Source organism: Polypterus senegalus, chromosome 1 (genome assembly GCF_016835505.1).
Source record: "Polypterus senegalus isolate Bchr_013 chromosome 1, ASM1683550v1, whole genome shotgun sequence".
Lineage (NCBI taxonomy): Eukaryota > Metazoa > Chordata > Cladistia > Polypteriformes > Polypteridae > Polypterus > Polypterus senegalus.
In genome coordinates, this window is record NC_053154.1 from 222606688 (window position 1) to 222626498 (window position 19811).

The 19811-nt window shown below is 37.6% G+C and overlaps 1 protein-coding gene across 1 annotated transcript in view; it reads left to right on the top strand.

Moving 5' to 3' along the window:
* LOC120539348 (serine protease HTRA1B-like) overlaps positions 1-19811 on the top strand; it is a 159476-nt gene that overhangs the window by 114464 nt on the left and 25201 nt on the right. The window contains exons 4-5 of the mRNA XM_039769342.1: positions 10138-10332; positions 12608-12640. Coding sequence (XP_039625276.1) covers positions 10138-10332; positions 12608-12640 — 228 coding nt within the window. The remainder of the gene's footprint in view (positions 1-10137; positions 10333-12607; positions 12641-19811) is intronic.

The following is a 19811-nucleotide window of genomic DNA, read 5'->3' on the forward strand; positions in this document are numbered from 1 at the left end:
GGTCTATTTAGCCCTTTTTCTCCTTCAGACAGACATTCATGATTCACATTGGCTGTGTTATATGTAACAAAAAAGAGTTTCTCTTGGGTTTATGTTGTTATGGACATCTCTCTCTCTCTCTCTCTCTCTCTCTCTCTCTCTCTCTCTCTCTCTCTCTCTCTCTCTCTCTCTCTCTCTCTCTATATATATATATATATATATATATATATATATATATATATATATGTGTATGTGTGTGTGTGTGTGTGTGTTATGACTGTAGATGTCAGTGTGGTTCAGTAGTTGATCTTTGCAGATCCAATGTCCTGAACTCAAAACCAATATCTGGTTGTTTCTGGTGTGACCTTTGCATTTTTTCTGTGTCTTCTGGGGGTTTTCTTCTGTTTCTTCCTGTTCTCCTCCCTTCATCTCAAAGACATGCATGTTCAGTTAACTGACATTTCCAGTTTGCCCTTTGGAAGTGAGATTGGGGGTATGTGCATGACCTGGCTCTGCGATACACTGACACCCCATCCAGGTCTGTCTGCTGCTATTCAACCAGCGCAACTGAGATACAATCTGGGCCCCACTTGCCTTGAATTGAATTAAATAGACTTAAAATATTACATTATGATGAATTATTTTAATAGCATTTCAACTTTTTCTTCTTTGCTCTTTATGTGAGTGGAACTTTCTGTTTCTGTGAATTTTTCAATTTTCAGTTTTCAATATCTCAGCTTTTTAATTTTCACTAGTGCAGTTTAATTAATAGTGTGATTATTCCTTTCTTTTTTGGCTTGTTTTGTCTGGTGTGAATCCTCTCTTGTTTCTCAATTTTCTTTAGGTTTTACGTTATTCAGAATTTATTTTTTTCTTTGCACTCATTTAAACAAATTATAAAAATGGTTGGATGCATGCTTTGAACAAATAAATTATAGTATAATTTGAAAGTTTCCTTGTGGGCTTTGTAGCTCCTTACTCTTTATAAAGAACCAGAAAAGCCAATGATTTTAGATTTTTTCGTTTGCACATACTGTATACATGAGGATGTGTGACTTGCAAAAAGCTGGTGTTCCACCCAAGGAAGGTTTCTCCTTTGTCCCGGATTCTACTGGGATGGACCTTGCAATGCTAGAATTGAATTAAGCAAATTTAAATGAACAGACGGATGAATTTCCAAAATTAATTCTGATGTATTTTTCATTTTATCCACCTGTCAACACAGCATTAACATCACTATTCACAATCATGACAGCACATGATGCTATTTGCTTTTTTTATTCATAGCTCTATGTGGTGTAAGTGGCAATGCATTCCCTCCAGTTGACTGACATCCCACCCAAGAATGATTCTTATACTTTGCACAGTGCTACTGCACACCACTTACTGCTGCATGCCCACTCACTCATCATCTACCTGGATTTGGCCCTCAGTGTCACAATACTAGAAGAGTGAGTTCTTAGGCTGTGTGGACATACTGGCTGCACTGACCAGTTTCACTGCAATGCCAATTTAAGAAGCAGCAGGGCAATCCATGCATTACATTCTTAAATCAACACAATTTAATTCAGGGTTGCAGAGGAACTGAGACTACCTCACAAGCATTGGGCACAGGGCAGGTACTAACCAGAATGGCATGCTGGTACATTTCAATAAACACTATAAAACAACATTGGTTATGTAGTATAAACAGACATACCAGTAAAGTGCAGTAACATGAGAGTTAATATCTCTTTGCCTGAACTGTGTTAGCTGATAGGAAATTAAAGGCAGAAAAACTGCACTTTCACGGGTTGTGTGCATCTGTTTATTTACTTACCGGAAGCGAACAGTGCAGTGCTATTTCTGTTCACGGTATGAATTCTCTGCATGTCTGCTGGGAAGCAGGGAGCACTTTGTCATTACTGCTATTTATGCTGCACAAGTCTGAATACCAAACTTAACCCCGTTATGCTCTCTACATAGCAGTTAGGTAAACTCTTTAACATATGATAAAGTTTGCTTATCAATTAACTGGTCTGACTGTTCTCTTATGTGCAAACTCTTTATAACAAGTATAATGCATATAATAAATATTATTAAAATTTGTGCAAGTATATACTGTATATTTAAATGTTAATCGTTATGGGAGGATTTTGCTGTGGTTAGCAATACTGATAACACTGGAGGACAATTTAAATTGAATAAAGAAGCTTTTTAAATATTATCACTGCAGTGAAAGAACACAACTGAACCAAATAAATTAAAATAACATAGTAAATACAACAGGATGCTTTGAAGGTAATCCATGAAACACGTCCTTCAACCCTCTCCCAGACAGATAGCTATTTGACTAGAGATCCCTATCTAAAAGCAGAATTTGATTTTTTCCAGTCTGAGATAATAAAGAGCATTGCTTTCTAATTTAGTTATAGATAAGGACTGGGATTGTTCCAGTTGAGCAAAATAAGTCTTCATGCGAGTAGTGTGGTATGATATTATAAACGATATTACAACTGATCATTAATAGCACACTTTTATCCCATCTAGCATTACTGCTGTTGAAAGAGATTTACAAAAATGTTTATGTAAGGAATTCCCACAATACACATCCTAGTGATGCAAGTGCCAAATGATACCGTTCATGGATGTTGGATGTTAATCTGAGATATGTGTAGTCATTGAATTATGGCAGGCTTAGCAGATATTGTACTCAGTGTAATTTACAAATGACTGAATTGTATTCCTTTCCTGAAATATTTTATTTAGATATTGCTTTCTCATCATTCCCTACAATTAAAAAGGGCTAAGGCTCTCTGGAGATGTTGCCTGAATCTTCACTTACATTAGCCAGTACCACCTCATTGATGAATGTAGGAGAAAGAAAAGGGACGTTGGGCAGGTTGCTTTTAGCAAATTGTCTTATTTGTATACTGTATAGAAGAAATGATATCTCTGGAAGATCTGGAAGTTAAAGCACAAAAAATTTAAATAAACTAGGCTGACCCGCCTTTTAAGTTGACCACTTCTTAAGGCAATTCAATATGTAGATCAATTTGATGTTTTATACAAACTCATTAATTTGGTTATATTGCATTTGAGCGGTATTACTTTAATACTCGTAGTTTCTGTTATTTTTTTGAAGATATATAAACTTTTTTTCTATATTGAGGTCGCCCTTTTGAACCCCCCTGATATTTACTACGCGGTGAGGCATTTGTACTCCATCAACATTAATTATTTCCAGAGACATAATTTTTTCTATTTTTCCAGCGCATCGCGCACAAAAGCAAGGGAACTATGGGAGCACCAGAACTCTGCTCACATCATGTCGCTTCGTACCGCAAGCTGCAAGTAGTAAGTCTGTGATAAGCGGAATACCGCTATGCTTTCCACTCACGGGACGGAAGGACAATCCCCACTGCTTTTATATAGTAAGAAAGAAGAAGAAGATATTGCACAGTCTGGAGTAGAAAATCATCTTTTACCTGGAAAAACAAAACTACAAATCCCATCGTGCATTGCAAAATGGACGGGGCGTGTGTGAAACATCTGCGCCTGTATAGCACTCACGGGACGGAAGGACAATCCCGACCGCTTTATATAGAAGGATGATCAATTTTAATATCTCTAAATATCTAAATCCCTAGCATTTTCCATAATTAAATATCCATCCATCCATTTTCCAACCCACTGAATCCGAACACAGGGTCTTCTGGAGCCAGTCCTAGCCAACACAGGGCACAAGGCAGGAACCAATCCCAGGCAGGGTGCTAACCCACCACAGGACACACACAAACACACCAAGCACACACTAGGGTCAATTTAGAATCACCAATCCACCTAACCTGCATGTCTTTGGACTGGGAGGAAACTGGAGCGCCCGGAGGAAACCCACGCAGACACGGGGAGAACATGCAAACTCCATGCAGGGAGGACCCAGGAAGTGAACGCGGGTCTCCTAACTGTGAGACAGCAGCGTTACCACTGCGCCACCATGCCGCCCTATAATTAAATATGAAATAGGTTAAAGAAGGCTGAAGCATGTAATCATCATGTATACGGGCAACATATCAGAGCTTCTCTTTCTTAAAATGTATACTACATTAGTTCTGTATCTAAAGTAAATTGTGAACCACTGGTAAATTGATGATAATTAGTATTGACTGGAGCACAAAGTAGAATACCCAAAGAAGATTTGACTCCCCTTGCAAATTTGTGGATCTCTATCCATTTCCAATATCATCTTGTTCAAATATTTGCATCCCAATAATGTAACTGAATTTTTAATGTGTAACCATTTTGAGCTTCAGATAAACAAGTCCAAAGAAGTCGATTTTTTTAAAGGAGAATTTGTTAATGTACAGTATATAGGGGATGTTGTGAAAGACTTGTAGGACCTTTTGCTTTCCAATTTACTCTTCCTGAAAATAAAATATCATGGATCTGCATAAAATAATATATCACGTCAAATGTAACCGGTATTCTTCAACATACTAGTGCATTCTGCTTTTATATAGTACCAGGGAAAGGCATCGTGCTGCATTTTGTTTGAACATAGAATGTAAAAATTTCATTCAAATTACTCTCTTCACGTAATAATACTGCTAATCCTACTGTACATACTACCTCTCACATTGGTCATCCTGGGTCTGAAACCAACTGCTGGTTGTTGTGTGGTGTACAGTTTACACGTGCACCCCATGTCTCTGTGGGCTTTTCTCTGGGTACTTTTTTTTCCATCCTCAGCATGTTAGATTAACTGGCAATTCTAAATTAGCTCCCTGTGTGACTGGTTCTGTCAGTGGACTGGTTTCCCAAGTAGGAGTCATTCATGCCCTGCACTACAAGTTGCCACCACCCTGAATTAGACGGCAAGGGTTCACCTTTAACAACCACATCCCTGGCACTTATAGCTCCTGTGTAGTCTGAATATACAATGACCTACCTGGAAAAATTTTGGAAGTGCAGATGACTTGTTATCTATGCAATTGCTTTGTCATAACAGGCTTGTACATCCAAAGTTGTTACATAAATGAATTAGAGTTGATTTCACCATCAGAGATGTATAGTGCAAGAGTTAAAAACTTAATGATTCAGAACATGGTGTCAGAGGTGGCTGGGGTGGCAACCCGGCCGGGACGCCCAGGAGAACGGAGGAGGGCTTGCGCCTTCCCCGGACCATCTGGGGGCAACCGCCCCGGTTCCTTTGGGGGCGGCGGCTTTGAAGCTCCACCCTGTAGGGGCCCGTGGTCCCCGCCAGGGGGTGCCCCCATGCCTTTGGAGCCCTGGACCTTAGCACTTCCGCCACACCAGGAAGTGCTGGGGGGGAAGAGGAGCAGGAACACTCGAAGGACTTCCGACTACACAGTTGGTGCTTCCACCACACAGGGGTGTGTCAGCGGAGGCTCCTCAGGAAGCACCTGGAGCCCATCCGGGCGTGCATAAAAGGGGCCGCCTCCCTCCAGTCGACGGCAAGAGTCAGGTGGAAGTGGACAGAGCTCGAAGGAGAGGAGTGAAGGTGATCTGAGTACTGAGCAAGGCATTGTTGTGCGGCCAGGACTGAAAGGGGTGATTGGTGCTGAGGCACTGGGTTTGTGCACTTTGCGACTGTAAATAGCTGTAAATAAACGTGTGTGTGGAGAAAGAACATGTCTACCTGTCTGTGTCCGGACTGTACCCCACAATGGGAATAACTGGAATGTAGTTAAAAAGAAAAAAATGGACTTAATGAGTGCACTAGTTCATAGATTTCAGTACTGCAGAAGCTGCAAGAATATTTGGACCAAGAAAAAAGCTGGAATTGGCTCTAGCTCCCTCACAGCCTTGAATGGAATGGAGTGAGATTTAAAATGGATTTAAAATAAATTCCAGCAAATGCTTTTGAATCTTCTCAGAGAATTTTGCATCATCAGTTTGCTATTAGTTTTAGGGGTTTTTGGAAGGTTTTTGAAGTACTTTTTTAGATTTATATTATTTATGGTTTATTGTGTACAAAATTAATTATCTTAGCAAGAAGCTCTTCTATATAAAAAGTCATTTGAAGTGAATAGCCTTAATCTCCTCATACATTGAAGCAAAAAAAAATGTAATATGTCTAGAACTTTGGCACAGCACTGTGTGAAAAAAGGAATTATTTATGAGCTGCCACAATCATTGAGTAAGGTTGTCACACTGTGTGTTTGGCTTTGAAATTAGACATACCTTTCATGCCATGATATCATACATTACCTTACATTGTATGCCTTCCAGTTCTGTAGTGCAAAGTATTGTAACGTGTAACCCAATTTGAAAAGTCAAACATACAGTAGCTTTATCCATAATTTACTTTGTGACTGTGTAGTTTGGTCTCAACATCTAAGATTCTTTATGTAAATAAGTGTTTTCTGGATTTTGCATTGAATGCTTTGCTCTTAATATCTTATAGCATATGCCAGACAGCATTACATACAAGTCAGAAATCCATAGTGGTCAGGGTGCCAATGTGATGTCAGTGATATTGACCATTGATTTAGTGCCAGATGAGCTGGTTTGAGCATTTCTGCAACTGCTGATGTATTTTGATTTTTCACATACAACAGTCTGTAGGGTTTACTCAGAATGGTGTGAAAAAACAAAAAACATCCAAGGAGTGGCAGTTCTGTGAATTGAAGCACCTTGTTAATGAGAGGGGTCACAGGAGAATGGCTTGACTGGTTTGAGATGACAGAAAGGCTACAATAACTCAGATAACAACCTCCTACAACTATGATGAGCAGGAAAAGCATCTCATTGTAGCTGTCCCAATGATGCTGTGGGGACCCAGGAACATGCCCAGCCTTGATCCGGCACACATACACTCACACACAGCGAAACAGATAAATAATGATGAATATATTAATCAAACAATGGAATTTATAGTTTTGTCCTACCAGTTCCTGATACAGAGTGAATTGATTGAGAGTGCTACCTAAACAAACACATATGCAATCAAGACAAACTCACACAGACAAGCTTACATAGGACAGCACATACATCCAGATGGAAACTGTAATCCAAGGGATGAGTTGTAATCCAACTGAGTGTGAGAGGCATATGAAGAAACAGATGGACAATCGTGAATCCCCCAGTGTCTTTCAGGCTCCTTTTTAAAGGGCCTACTTGCTCAGAATTCTTCCCAGCAGCCCCTGTGCCCTCTGAAACTGTCCAATAGTGTTATACATCCAGAGCCGCTGATACATCATTATTCACAATATGAAAAACCTTGAAGCTGACGGGCTACAATAGGAGATGGCTTTATCGGGTTTCAATTCTGTTAGCCAAGAACAGAAAGCTGAGGCTGCAGTGCGCACAGGCTCATTGAAACTGAAGAATCTTGATTTGACACACAAATGTTAGGGTCAGAATTTGTTGCCAACAGCATGACTTTAACGCACCCAACCTGACTTGTATCTACAGTGCAAGTTGTTGTTGATGGTGTAATGGTGTGGGGAATGTTTTCATGGCACACTTTGGGTCAATTGATAGCAATCAATCATAACTTGAATGCCATGGTGTATTTGAGTATAGCTGCTGACCATGTGCATCCCCTCATGGCCACAATTTACCTATCTTCTAAAGGATACTTCCAGCATGATAATGCACTATGTCACAAAACAAAAGTCTTCTCAAATTGGTTTCATGGACAAGGCAATGAGTTCATTGTTCTTCAGTGGCATTCCTTGTCACCAATTCTCAATCCAGTAGAACATCTTTGTGATGTGATAGAATGGAAGATTTGCAGCATTAGTATGCAGCTGACAAATCTGCTGAAACTTTATGGTACGATTATGTCAATATGGACCAGAACCTCAAAGGAATGTTTACAATAGTCGCAGAATCCATGCCACAAAGAACTGAGGCTGTTTTGAGAAAAAATGAAGACACTATTAGTGTTAGTATAGCATTCGTAATAATTTGCTTACTCACTGTATAAACCAATACATCAACTATAAGTTGAGAATTCAGATCATTCTAAACTGGCTTACAAAAGGCCAGCCAATTAGGCTACACAATCTTTATTATTCATTTCTCAGTTTTGACTCTGCCTGCCTCTGGTTGTCTAAGTGACTGCTTTGGCGTGTCACAGTGCCTGAGCTCTACCCTAAGGGTTTCAGTTTATCTCACCCTGTTTGCACCTATATTATTTCTAGATGTGGTAGCAATGTTTAGGTTGTTGAAAACATGAGTTTGCTTTCCCCCAGGTGAAAAATTGTGAGAATTTCACTTTCCAAAATATATTATGCTTGCAAAATTAAAAAAAAAAAAAAGCTTCACTTTTGTGTGAATCTGCCTCAGCATGCTAGGATGGGATTCTCCTGTTTGAAGGATCACAGGTATGTTTTAAGTTAACAGTGATTTATGGTTTGTTGGCTTGGCATACTATGTGCAATGGCTTTACACGTTTTTATAAAGAATATTCATTATTGTATTTCATGTGGAAGCTATTACAGGAAATGGCTTGAGCTGCAGTTAAACTAACAACATTTTAAGAGAAATGATAGGAAGCCACCCCTGGAGATATCTATTTATTTCACAACAAATATCTATCTTTTATGTCATTTAAGTTATTTATTTCTATTACATTTACTGCAGTAATTCTAATTCTCATCATGGGAGCCTGCAGTGTCTGCTGTTTTATATTACACCACATTTCTTTAATAGTAGCCAGATCTTGGTGTTACTAGAGCACATCCTTTAATTAGATGCCATGTTCTTGCTCTTATTTTAGAATGCTGTGTGGTCTGGAGGTGAAAGTTTCAATGACCTAGTCTCTTAATGGTACACATAAGAAAAGGTTTTCATAACTAATAGTCTCATACTTTTAAAGCACTTGCTGTTCACTGTGTCAGGGATATCAAACATCTGAAGAGAGTGTATGGAGAGTCACAGGGACTGGAAGGTTTCATTCCAACCACATTCTTAATTACTAACTAATGACTACCGCTAATGGAACAGACTTTTTCTTACCCCAGCAGCCTAACAATAATGAGAATTCAAAAATAACAAGAAAATAAAGAAAAAATGAACTATACAATTAAAACCTTTGACAACTTACATTCATCCATCTGTCCGAAGTCATGTTGTGCCATCCCAGCAGTGGTGCAAGGCAGCAACCAACCCTATCTAAGGGCACACTCACACTGTTGACTTAAAACTGAGAAGTAATTTTCTCGTTATCCTATCCATCCATTTTCTAACCTGCCAAATCTAGTTCAGGTTTATGGAATGTCAGTCTCTATCCCAAAAGCAATAGTAAACCCTAGACTGATGGCCTCATTCACACAGAAGGTCAATGCATAGATGTCAAATTCATATTGAAAAATGTGAAAAATGTTAATTCTCATTAATTTAGTTAAGAGTGGAGACATAAATAACAGCACCCAGATTGTGGTCTCAGGACCATCAATAATCCATTCATCCATTTCTGAAATCTGATTAATCCTAACAGTGGGTACTGACAGGACTAAAGCATGGCCTGACGGCATCAGGCACAATTTACAAAAAAAGCCTGAATAAAATGTCTCTCACAGCAAGCCAGTTAAGAGTCACCAGATAACCTAAAGCATCTTTGGAAAATTGAAGGAAAGCTGTCCTACCTAGATTAAACCTCATACTGTATGTGCAAATAAGAGCATATGAACTCCATGCAAACAGTGACCAAGCCAGCATCTGCATGCACTCTGATGGATTTGTGAGGTTGGAGTGCCACCCTCCCGTTACAAATCATTGGTGCACAGTATGCTACACACATACATACCTTTTTTTCATAGAAGTAACAATACCTTTTACTTTTTATACTTACCACCTGTGTGGAAATATAACTATATTACACAGTCCATTAAAATAAAAATCAGGTTTTTGAATGACTCATACTAATGAATCACCATAATGTTGCTTCAGCTGAATCCCTTTTTTTTGCCTACCAACATTAGGCTTTCACAAAAAGTATTTGCTTCTTTTCCGAAAGGAATCACTTCTGGTTTTTTTTAATGAAAGCAAAACTCATGTTAAAGCAGCTTGTTTTTGGTTTTAGTGCAGGCATATAATCATGCTGGTTGGTGCCGGCTCAGCTAAGATCTTGTTTTGCCTGCAGCTGTGGCATTATACCCCTCAAGGTTATATTTACGGGATTTTCCTATTCTCCTTTCCATTTTTCAGGGCAAGCTGCCAGTGTTGCTTCTTGGTCGATCTGCTGATCTTCGTCCTGGCGAGTTTGTGGTGGCCATTGGAAGCCCATTCTCACTCCAAAATACAGTGACCACTGGCATTGTGAGCACAACACAGCGTGGAGGCAAAGAACTGGGACTACGCAACTCTGACATGGATTATATCCAGACTGACGCCATTATTAATGTATGGATTGTTATTGTTCGTTTTAATTATTATTTTTCATAATGACTGAGGTTGTCAAATTGTTTCTGTGTTTTTGCATGTGCCATTGTGTTTGTGCATATGTGGTAAGTATGGACTCATTTTGTCATGGAATCAAACCATGATCCTTTCCAGTTCGGACATTTGCACTGTGGTAGCTACAGGTGGTCAGCCATATACCCACAATATCTGGATTATAAAAGCCCTCAGAATCAGCTCCTTTACAGCGTGAGCTAATTAGAGAATTCTTATACACGCAGAGACTGCACTTCATGGTGACGTCAGCTGAGCTTCTCTCACTCAGTCCCAACGTTTTTTCACAGCAAAAACACAGCCAAGTGGTTTGTCATGAAATCACACCATGATCCATCTCAGTTCTTCTATTAGCTCACACAGTTAAGGAGCTGCTTCTGAGGGCCTTTGTAATTCACACATTGTGGGTTTATGGCTGGCCAGTGGCAGTTACAACAGTGCAAATCTCTGTACTAGGTCTGATCGTGGTGTGATTCCACAACAGAACAGATATGTTTTCAGATCCCTGCTTGTATTTATGACTACTCTTTCTAGTGTTAAAACAAATCAACTTCATCTTTGGAACCTCCAAATAGGATTAAGGTTTGAACATCTACAGTATGTTCAGATTGATTACAAGACGTAGTTTCTGATTACTATAACATTCAAGAGGTAGTGAAGTGGTTGTGGTGAGGAGTGTGGCACAATATAAAATGGATAGACATGTTTAGTATCTTACAACTGTAGTTTTGAGTAACTGTAGGACATCCTGTGGTTAGCTAACGTGTAGTATTTTAGCCTGTCTTTTCCTGTCTTTAAAGAATCAAACAAGAAGCAGAATAGAATATGAAAATTAATATAATGGTTGAAGAACTCTTTTTTTGTTCTCTTCCTTGGGAACAGCTAGCTGAACTGTACAAGTAATTACTACAAATCTAAGCACACTCGAAAAGGAATGTAATTTCAATCTGTTGCAATCTGTCAAAGGACAAGACCATTTTGCTGACTGTGTTATATGAAATAGAAGGATAAATGTATTGAATAAAACATCTTTAACCAGGCATATGCCGCCTTTTTTCATTATAAGGAAGTATCCTGAATTGGGACTGAGGTTCAGTTTTTCTCACCATTATTGATTTTATGTTTTTTGTCTTCATTATCTTGAAAACATTTAAAGTTAAGGATGTATTTATTAGTACATGGTATTCTGATTACTTTATGGCAGTTATTAAATTTATGGTTCTAGTGGACCACCATTATGATTCCTAAATTTTCTTTAACAGATTTGGATTTAGATTTGAACCACTTCCGTTCTTGAACTGTTTTTAATTTATTAACGTCTTTCCACTGTATTTTAAAAATTAAATTTCTATTGTTGTCACAGGACCCCAGTTAACATCAGAAAATAATAAAGGAATTGACTTGGTTAAGCTCTGGGAGCCACAAAGACTATAGACCATTTACTCCATTTCAGCCTGGTGTTGATTATTCTGTTAAATTAAACCTTTCCTTTGTAGCAGTTTGCACTGTACAGTGTAGTTTGAGAAATAACCTTAGATTTCTAGAAGAAAAAAAGGATGTGCACACTCTGCTTCTTTACTCTAACAGGTCATGAGATACCATTCTCTACATTCCCTACATTATCTATTTAGAACACTCCAAAATAGCAATTGAAGACAAGTAGGAAATGTTACGAAATATGTAATGCATTCAGGCTGAGAGTGATAAATGCTCTCTCTATACCAGGAGACTGAATTAAAGTATAAAAAAAATGTATTATTATTATTATTATTAAGTCAGAATATACTTTAATGATGCTACTACTGCTATCATTTAAACACTGAGACATTATATTATGCATAAGGTTGTACAGTAGAGGTCACTGTTTAGCTGGTTTGAATATTAGTTTAGTTTCTAAGCAATAGGAGTGGACCTGTCTGCTTTTTCAGAAAACTATTTTTTACTGCAGGGTAGTGAGTTAAATGCATGAAATTTGTAAATGGTAAAATATCCTTTAGCAGAATATTGTTACAGATTAACATCCCCTAAAATAGTGTGTACTTACAAAAGTGAACCTTTGGGAATAAAAATACTAAATGGTATTTAGCCACTGATAAAATGAGAGCACATTACATACAAGAGACTTTAAGGACAATTTGAAAACATTAACTAGTGTTGTATTAGATGTGATCATGCACAGTATCTGCTCAAAAATGGCTTTTCTTGTGTCTTCTTTTTTTTACAGTATGGAAATTCTGGAGGCCCTCTTGTAAATCTGGTAAGCTTACCCTTTTTCATCAATGTCATTTGAACAGATTAAAATACAGTGGACCCTTGAGTTACGAACTCAATTCGTTTGCGTGGGCTGGTTGTAACTCAAGTTGGTTGTAAGTCAAGACTATTTTTCCCATAAGAAATAATGGAACCGTGGGCAGCACGGTGGCGCAGTGGTAGCGCTGCTGCCTCGCAGTTAGGAGACCCAGGTTCGCTTCCCGGGTCCTCCCTGCATGGAGTTTGCATGTTCTCCCCGTGTCTGCGTGGGTTTCCTCCGGGCGCTCCGGTTTCTTCGCACAGTCCAAAGACATGCAGGTTAGGTGGATTGGCGATTCTAAATTGGCCCTAGTGGGTGTGTTTGTGTGTGTCCTGTGGTGGGTTGGCACCCGGCCCAGGATTAGTTCCTGCCTTGTGCCCTGTGTTGGCTGGGATTGACTCCAGCAGACCCCCGTGACCCTGTGTTCGGATTCAGCGGGTTGGATAATGGATGGATGGATGGATGAAATAATGGAACCTCCAAACAGGATTAAGGTTTGAACATCTACAGTATGTTCAGATTGATTACAAGATGTAGTAACTGATTATTATAACATTCAAGAGGTAGTGAAGTGGTTGTGGTGAGGAGTGTGGAACAATAGACATGTTTAGTATCTTACAACTGTAGTTTTGAGTAACTGTAGGGCATCCTGTGGTTAGCTAACGTGTAGTATTTTAGCCTGTCTTTTCCTGTCTTTGAAGAATCAAACAAGAAGCATTTTCCTACAGTTGAAGTGGTCTGCTGAGGTGTAATGAAATCTATCTTTTTACAGAGTAAGACCAGCAGAGAATAGAATATGAAAATTAATATAATGGTTGAAGAACTCTTTTCTGTTCTCTTCCTTGGGAACAGCTAGCTGCACTCTACAAGTAATAACTACAAATTTACGCACACTCAAAATAACAACAACAACAACATTTATTTATATAGCACATTTTCATACAAACAGTAGCTCAAAGTGCTTTACATATTAAAGAATAGAAAAATGAAAGACACAATTATAAAACAAAATAAATCAACATTAACATCGAATAAGAGTAAGGTTCAATGGCCAGGGCGGACAGAAAAAACAAAAAAACTCCAGACGGCTGGAGAAAAAATAAAATCTGTAGGGATTCCAGACCATGAGACCGCCCAGTCCCCTCTGGGCATTCTACCTAATATAAATGAAACAGTCCTCTTTGGATTTAGGATTTAGGATTCTCACGGAATACCCATAATGCATTCTGAACCTCCCACAGCAACACTTACTTAACCTTTTCATAATTAAAAAGGGTTGTATAATGTGCATAATTTACCAAAAACACCAATAATTTCTCTAATGTACTAACCAAAAAGTTATAAAAAGTGCCTAGCCTACCAGAAGCAACAATTTCATACTGTACTCACCATTTAAGTTGACATCTTTGGCTTACAGGAAGGGAGGAGGAGGAGAATGAAATCGAAGGTGGTTATTGTTTGGAAGGAGAGACCCCTTCCATAAAATTTGAGTAACACCTTTAGCAACACTAGCTTTCTTATACAAATCTTTTCATTGTAAAATTGTTGAGATGGTGGATTTCAACATGCTGTACATATTAGCGAGATTGATCACACGAACGCCACTCTCATATTTCCACACAATTTCGCTTGTCTTTACCTTCGTTACCTTCTCTTCCTTCCTTAGCTTCTTTTCTAGCTTTTTTGGGGCCATTTTGATAGCAATTATCGAAATAATTATATAAATCACTGCACTGACTGAAACCACGTCCACAAACACACGTATCTGGGCTCCGACTGACGCTTACAAATGCTCTCGGCCCTTTGTTTACAATCGCAAAAGTGGATCCACTTGACCGCATTTGGATCGTTACACAAGACGTTGGTCGTAATTTAAAACAAAAATTTTGGTTGTAAACCAAGTTGTTCCCATGTCAGGCCAGTCGTATATCGAGGGTCGACTGTATACTATACTGTATTAACATGTCACAGAAAGGAGAGTGTATGAAACACATCGATGAGTAAATAATCATTTTACTTGCCATAAGAAACTAAGACAAGTCAGTACTCAGTGGATTTCATGTCTTTCTGCTTCTGTGAACGGAGAGGATAAAATGTAAAGAAGAAATGTTCACAGGTTTTGTATTTTCATCTATAAGCATTAAAAACATTATCTGATTCTGCCTGTATTTTTAGATTACAGAACTTCCCAGCAAGTAAACAAATACAGTGAAAGTCTAATGTCTGGTTGGCCGTTGTTTCAGCTTAACGCTGGTTTTAGTCTTCTCCACTTTAGTACATCATGAAATCTATAACAATGATCTTTAAAATATTCAGAAATTGAACTCATTCACATCTAGAGAGGTTTCTAGTTATCTGAAAATGATCTAATATGAGGGCAAATATGCTTCAGAAAAAGTTGCTTTAATATGGAGTATCTGCAAATAAATAAACAGACTGTGAAATGTGACAATAAATAAATATTAACAAATTGATTTGTGATCATAAATAATTAAATATGTCATGAAATGTGTTTTGTTGCTTGTTTAATCATTTATTTATTTCATTGACACTATGCACATCATGAAATATGTCCATCAAGGTACAGAGGGTGGGCTCTAGCAAGTGCTGTGTTTTGATTGGTGCATCATTGGTAGAGTGGACTTAAGTCTTTGGCCATTCAGTGCCACATTTACAGATGCTGACATTTTAGATGCTGATGATGTCATAATGATGATTTGGAGTTTCTCGAATTAAAGGCTACTTCACACGGTAATTCTGGGTAACCTTTTCAAGCACTAATATCTGCACACAACCTTCATAAGCAATTCGCCAATCAAAAGACAGTGCTCATAATTTATTTCATGTATTATTTCATAATACATTTATTTATTTGCATATTTACATTTTTATTAATTTATTTAATTTTCTCTGAAATATTCCTGCATGCTTTAGGAATCAACTATATATAACTATATTTATATAATACTACAACTGTATATAAACAGAATTTTATTTTTTTTCATGCAAATTGATTTAAAAACAACATTTTACACAAGAGTTAGGAATGAACTACAATAATAAGCAATTCATAAATGAGCAGTGTCCCAAAGAAGATGAAAGAGCTACACAGCATCTCCCTAAAGGCATAGTAAAAACTTACATTATTCCACAGCATTTAAAGAAAAATAATTCCCAATGCTCCTTGAATATGCTCCAGACCTCATGGGCCCTGAATAGTATGAAACAGGTTTAAAAGGTTATTGTCTATTAAAATAATGTTAAAAGATGTTGATTATTATTATTATTGTTGGTTTACTTAGACTGTTAATTTCACCATTGTATTATTAACACAATCTGTTATATTGCTCAATAACACTTTTTCTTCTTCATTTTTCCACACTTCTATGTGGGGTCGATGTGCTTGATCAGCCTTCTCCAGACAGCTTGGTCCTGCACCTCCTCGCCAGTCAAGCCCTTTTCCTACAGATCTCCTTTTACTTTATTCATCCACCTCCACTTTGGCCTCCCTCACTGTCTCTTCCCCTGTACTTCCATTCCCATCACTCTTTTGCCCACATGTTCAGTGTCTCTCCTCATCACATGTCCTTACCACTTCAACCTATTTTTCAGTACTTTCATAGATATCTCTCCCGCTTTAGTTGTGCTTCTGATTTTCTCATTTCTGTCCTTTTTTGTATCTTAGCTGCTCTATCTCAACATTCTCATTTCTGCCACATCTAACTTTTTCTCCTGCTCTCCCTTTACTGCCCATGTTTCAGCTCCGTACCTCATTGCTTATTGCACCACTGTCTTAAAAAATTGACCTTTAACCTTCTCGTATATCTGTATAACACAGTTGTTCACACATAATGTACATCCTTTACAGTTATAATATAGGTAGATTAAAGGTCACAGAAGGAGCTGTGTTGTTTAAAGTCCTTATTATTGTTGGTGAAAGCTCTAAATAAGCCCAGTTTCAGTTAGCATTTGTGAGTTAGTGTGCCATGAGTTGAACTGGCAACTCATCCTAAGCTGCTCCTTGCCATGCTGCTAGGGTAACATCTAGTTCCTAATAAAACTATCCAGAAATGAGTGGATGAAGAAAATGAAAAGATGGAATGAAGTCGGAATTAAGTAGGAAAAAAAAGGAAATAAAAAGTCTGAGAAATATTTTAAAATAAATTATTTGGCATTTACTGTGATACAATTGTGAGAAAGCCATTCTTACTTTCAATGTCATTTTATCTTTTCACAAAGTGGGCAGCTCTCACCTGGAGCCAGCACACATGACGATGCGAAATTTTGCATACATACAATAGCTACATTTTCAAACCCACTTAATCACATTAAGTGTAAAGAATGGAATCTTTTGGCATAATGTGGGAAATAACCTTGGGCTATCGCAGTGCACATGCACTTTTGTTCAACTTAATTTCAGTACATTGTTACCAGTTAAGTCAACCCACACATCTTTGGGGATGTAGGAGTAAAAAACAAATTACTTGAAAGAAAACCAACAAAAGACACATGGAGACGGGGTAAACGTCCCACACACAATGACTGGCTATAGAATTCAGACCAACGATGATGCATCCTCAAGGCAAAAATACTAACCTCTACATTCAGGATGCACTGGGATAGTAATGATTTTTGCTTCCAGTTTTGCAATTGAATGTTCATCTGATGTGGAGCTTAATGGTCTCAAATTTGCAGTGTACCTTTCCGATCAGTGAAACTGGGATGGTCTCAAACAGTTCCATTGCTACCTGTTAATTTGTTGCTTCTATTTTTTATAAAATGTGGCTACAAAAATGAAATATCTTTATATATATTATGCTACCTTGGCTGTACGTTTGTCTGTCCAGTCTTTTAAAATCACCTGTAGCTCACAAATTGTTTGAACTATTGACCTGAAATTTGGTACACAAATATTACATGGTGTCTACTATCTGCTTTTGGTGTGATGTTTGAACTCCAAGGTTATTCCTCTGTTTATTTTTATTTTATTTTATTGTAGAATCAACCCTCGGTAGCAGCCAGCAGGGCGGCCGTGCCGCGCATGCATACGGGTACCGTTCTCATCCCTACCACCTTCTCCATCACTTCCCCTACCTCTTCATATCTTAAATCATTCTTGAGGCAGATTGAAGACTTAAGTGAAAAATTAAAGAAAACATACTGACTAATTGCAACACAAACACTGACTTAATCAGTTTTAACATGAAAAGATGCCAACGAAAGAAGAGAAGAAGCAGGCCGCTAGGGTGGAGAAAAGAAGAGCTGCTCAGGAAGTAGCAAGTGCATCAACCTCTGAGTAAATTAATGTTAAACGTACAGAGAAAGAGTATGAAAACTATGAATGCTCAAGTCAAGTGTATTCACTGCATATTATCGCACAGTGTGCCGTTACTGGTGTTGTATATACAGTATTTTGATTTGTTAAATCAGACAAATATCTTAATATTCTTTCCCTTTGATAGATGCAATATTGCTGCTTGTTAGGTCTCACTGCTACCACGTTACCAAATAGGAGAGCTCCAGGAAGTTACTGTAGGTGTATTCACAGATTTACTTATGGATTTTAGTGTCAATTTTATTCTTGTTACATAAAGTAGAGATAATCCTGTGAGTGATCAATTTCCAAAACTTTAAGTAATTTAGTTTCCCAAATCATTGCTCCAAAACAATGTCATGGGTGGAATGTAACCTATCCTGAAAGCACTGAACACAAGGCAGACGTTAAAATTATACTACAGTAGTTCATCGCAGAACAAACTGACTCCAGACCAATTTAGATTCACCAAATAATACAAAAATACTTGTAATAATGTGTTCTATGATAGATAGCTATTTAAAATGTTCAGGTGATTGAACATCTTTGGAATGGTGGAGGAAAGAAGGTTCTCATTAGAAAACTTACAGAAATGCGCAAAAAAATCTGTAAATTGCACACAGACATTGTTGGGTCAGGATGTAAACTCAGGACACAGAAATGCTACAATATGGTGCTGCTCCAGTGTACTTAGGAACTCAATTTATGGATCCCCATTTATTTATTTTATTGTGTGGGCTTAATCCTAAAAGGAGAAGAATTTCTCATTTGGCAGGAAATATGAACAAGAAGTTAGTCATGAAACTTAAAAAGGTCACAGGCTCAAATTTAATATTCTCCACCATATATGAGCCAAGCTGCACTCGAATTGTAAAAATATTTATATTACATGATCTGCCTATAATCAAAAAGATGTTCAGCAGTATCAAAATCCTAACAAAGTAATTTATTCACTTATATGTGTAGAGTATGTTTCTATTTAGCGTGACATTTATTTAAATTGGATTTATTTAAATTTGTAATTCAAATAGAGTATACGGTTTCTTTTGTAGCATTATTTTATACAGCATATAAATAGTGATGTTTGATTACAAAGACCAGTATTATTATATTCTGACCTGTATTCTTTATCCTGCCATTCTCATTCCAGTTATATTTTGCCACAATTGCCTAGCATACAATATTTGTACTAAGCTTGCCGTAAAACTAACCTAACAAACTAGAGATGCATTTAGTTAGTTTAGAATGTAGCTTTACAATCTCAAATTATCAAATGTGGAAATCAAGAATCTTGAAATAAAAGAAAAAAGGCACTTGAGCAATTTTGTACATAGCCAAATGAAAACAGTTTAGTTCTGTTTACAGAAGTGTTTTTCCTTCAGAATAAGAAGTTTATTCAAAATAATTCCAAAATGCATGCAAGGTTCACTTCAGAATTACCAAAAGTCATTCAACCCCAGATCAGATTAACCTTAACAGACAGGAACCCTTAAGAAGGCCAGGTCTCTTTACAGTATTTACGGTCATCTGTTAAATTAACTGAACAGCACAGGCACAGACAAACCGATGCACATGGATGTCTACAGGATATTGCACTGCTATTGATATTGTATTTCAGCATGTGTGTTAAAAAATAAAATCCTAGACAGAAAATGAAAATGAACAACATATTCCATCTTAAATTTCATAGCTGAGTTATCTCTCCTTAGTATATACTCTTGCTGCTGTCTGGGACTGATCACCTTTTCATGGCTCTGCACATTGACAGCAGCTCAAGCATTTCCCACTGTACACATTACCCCAACATATCATTATATTTCTTTA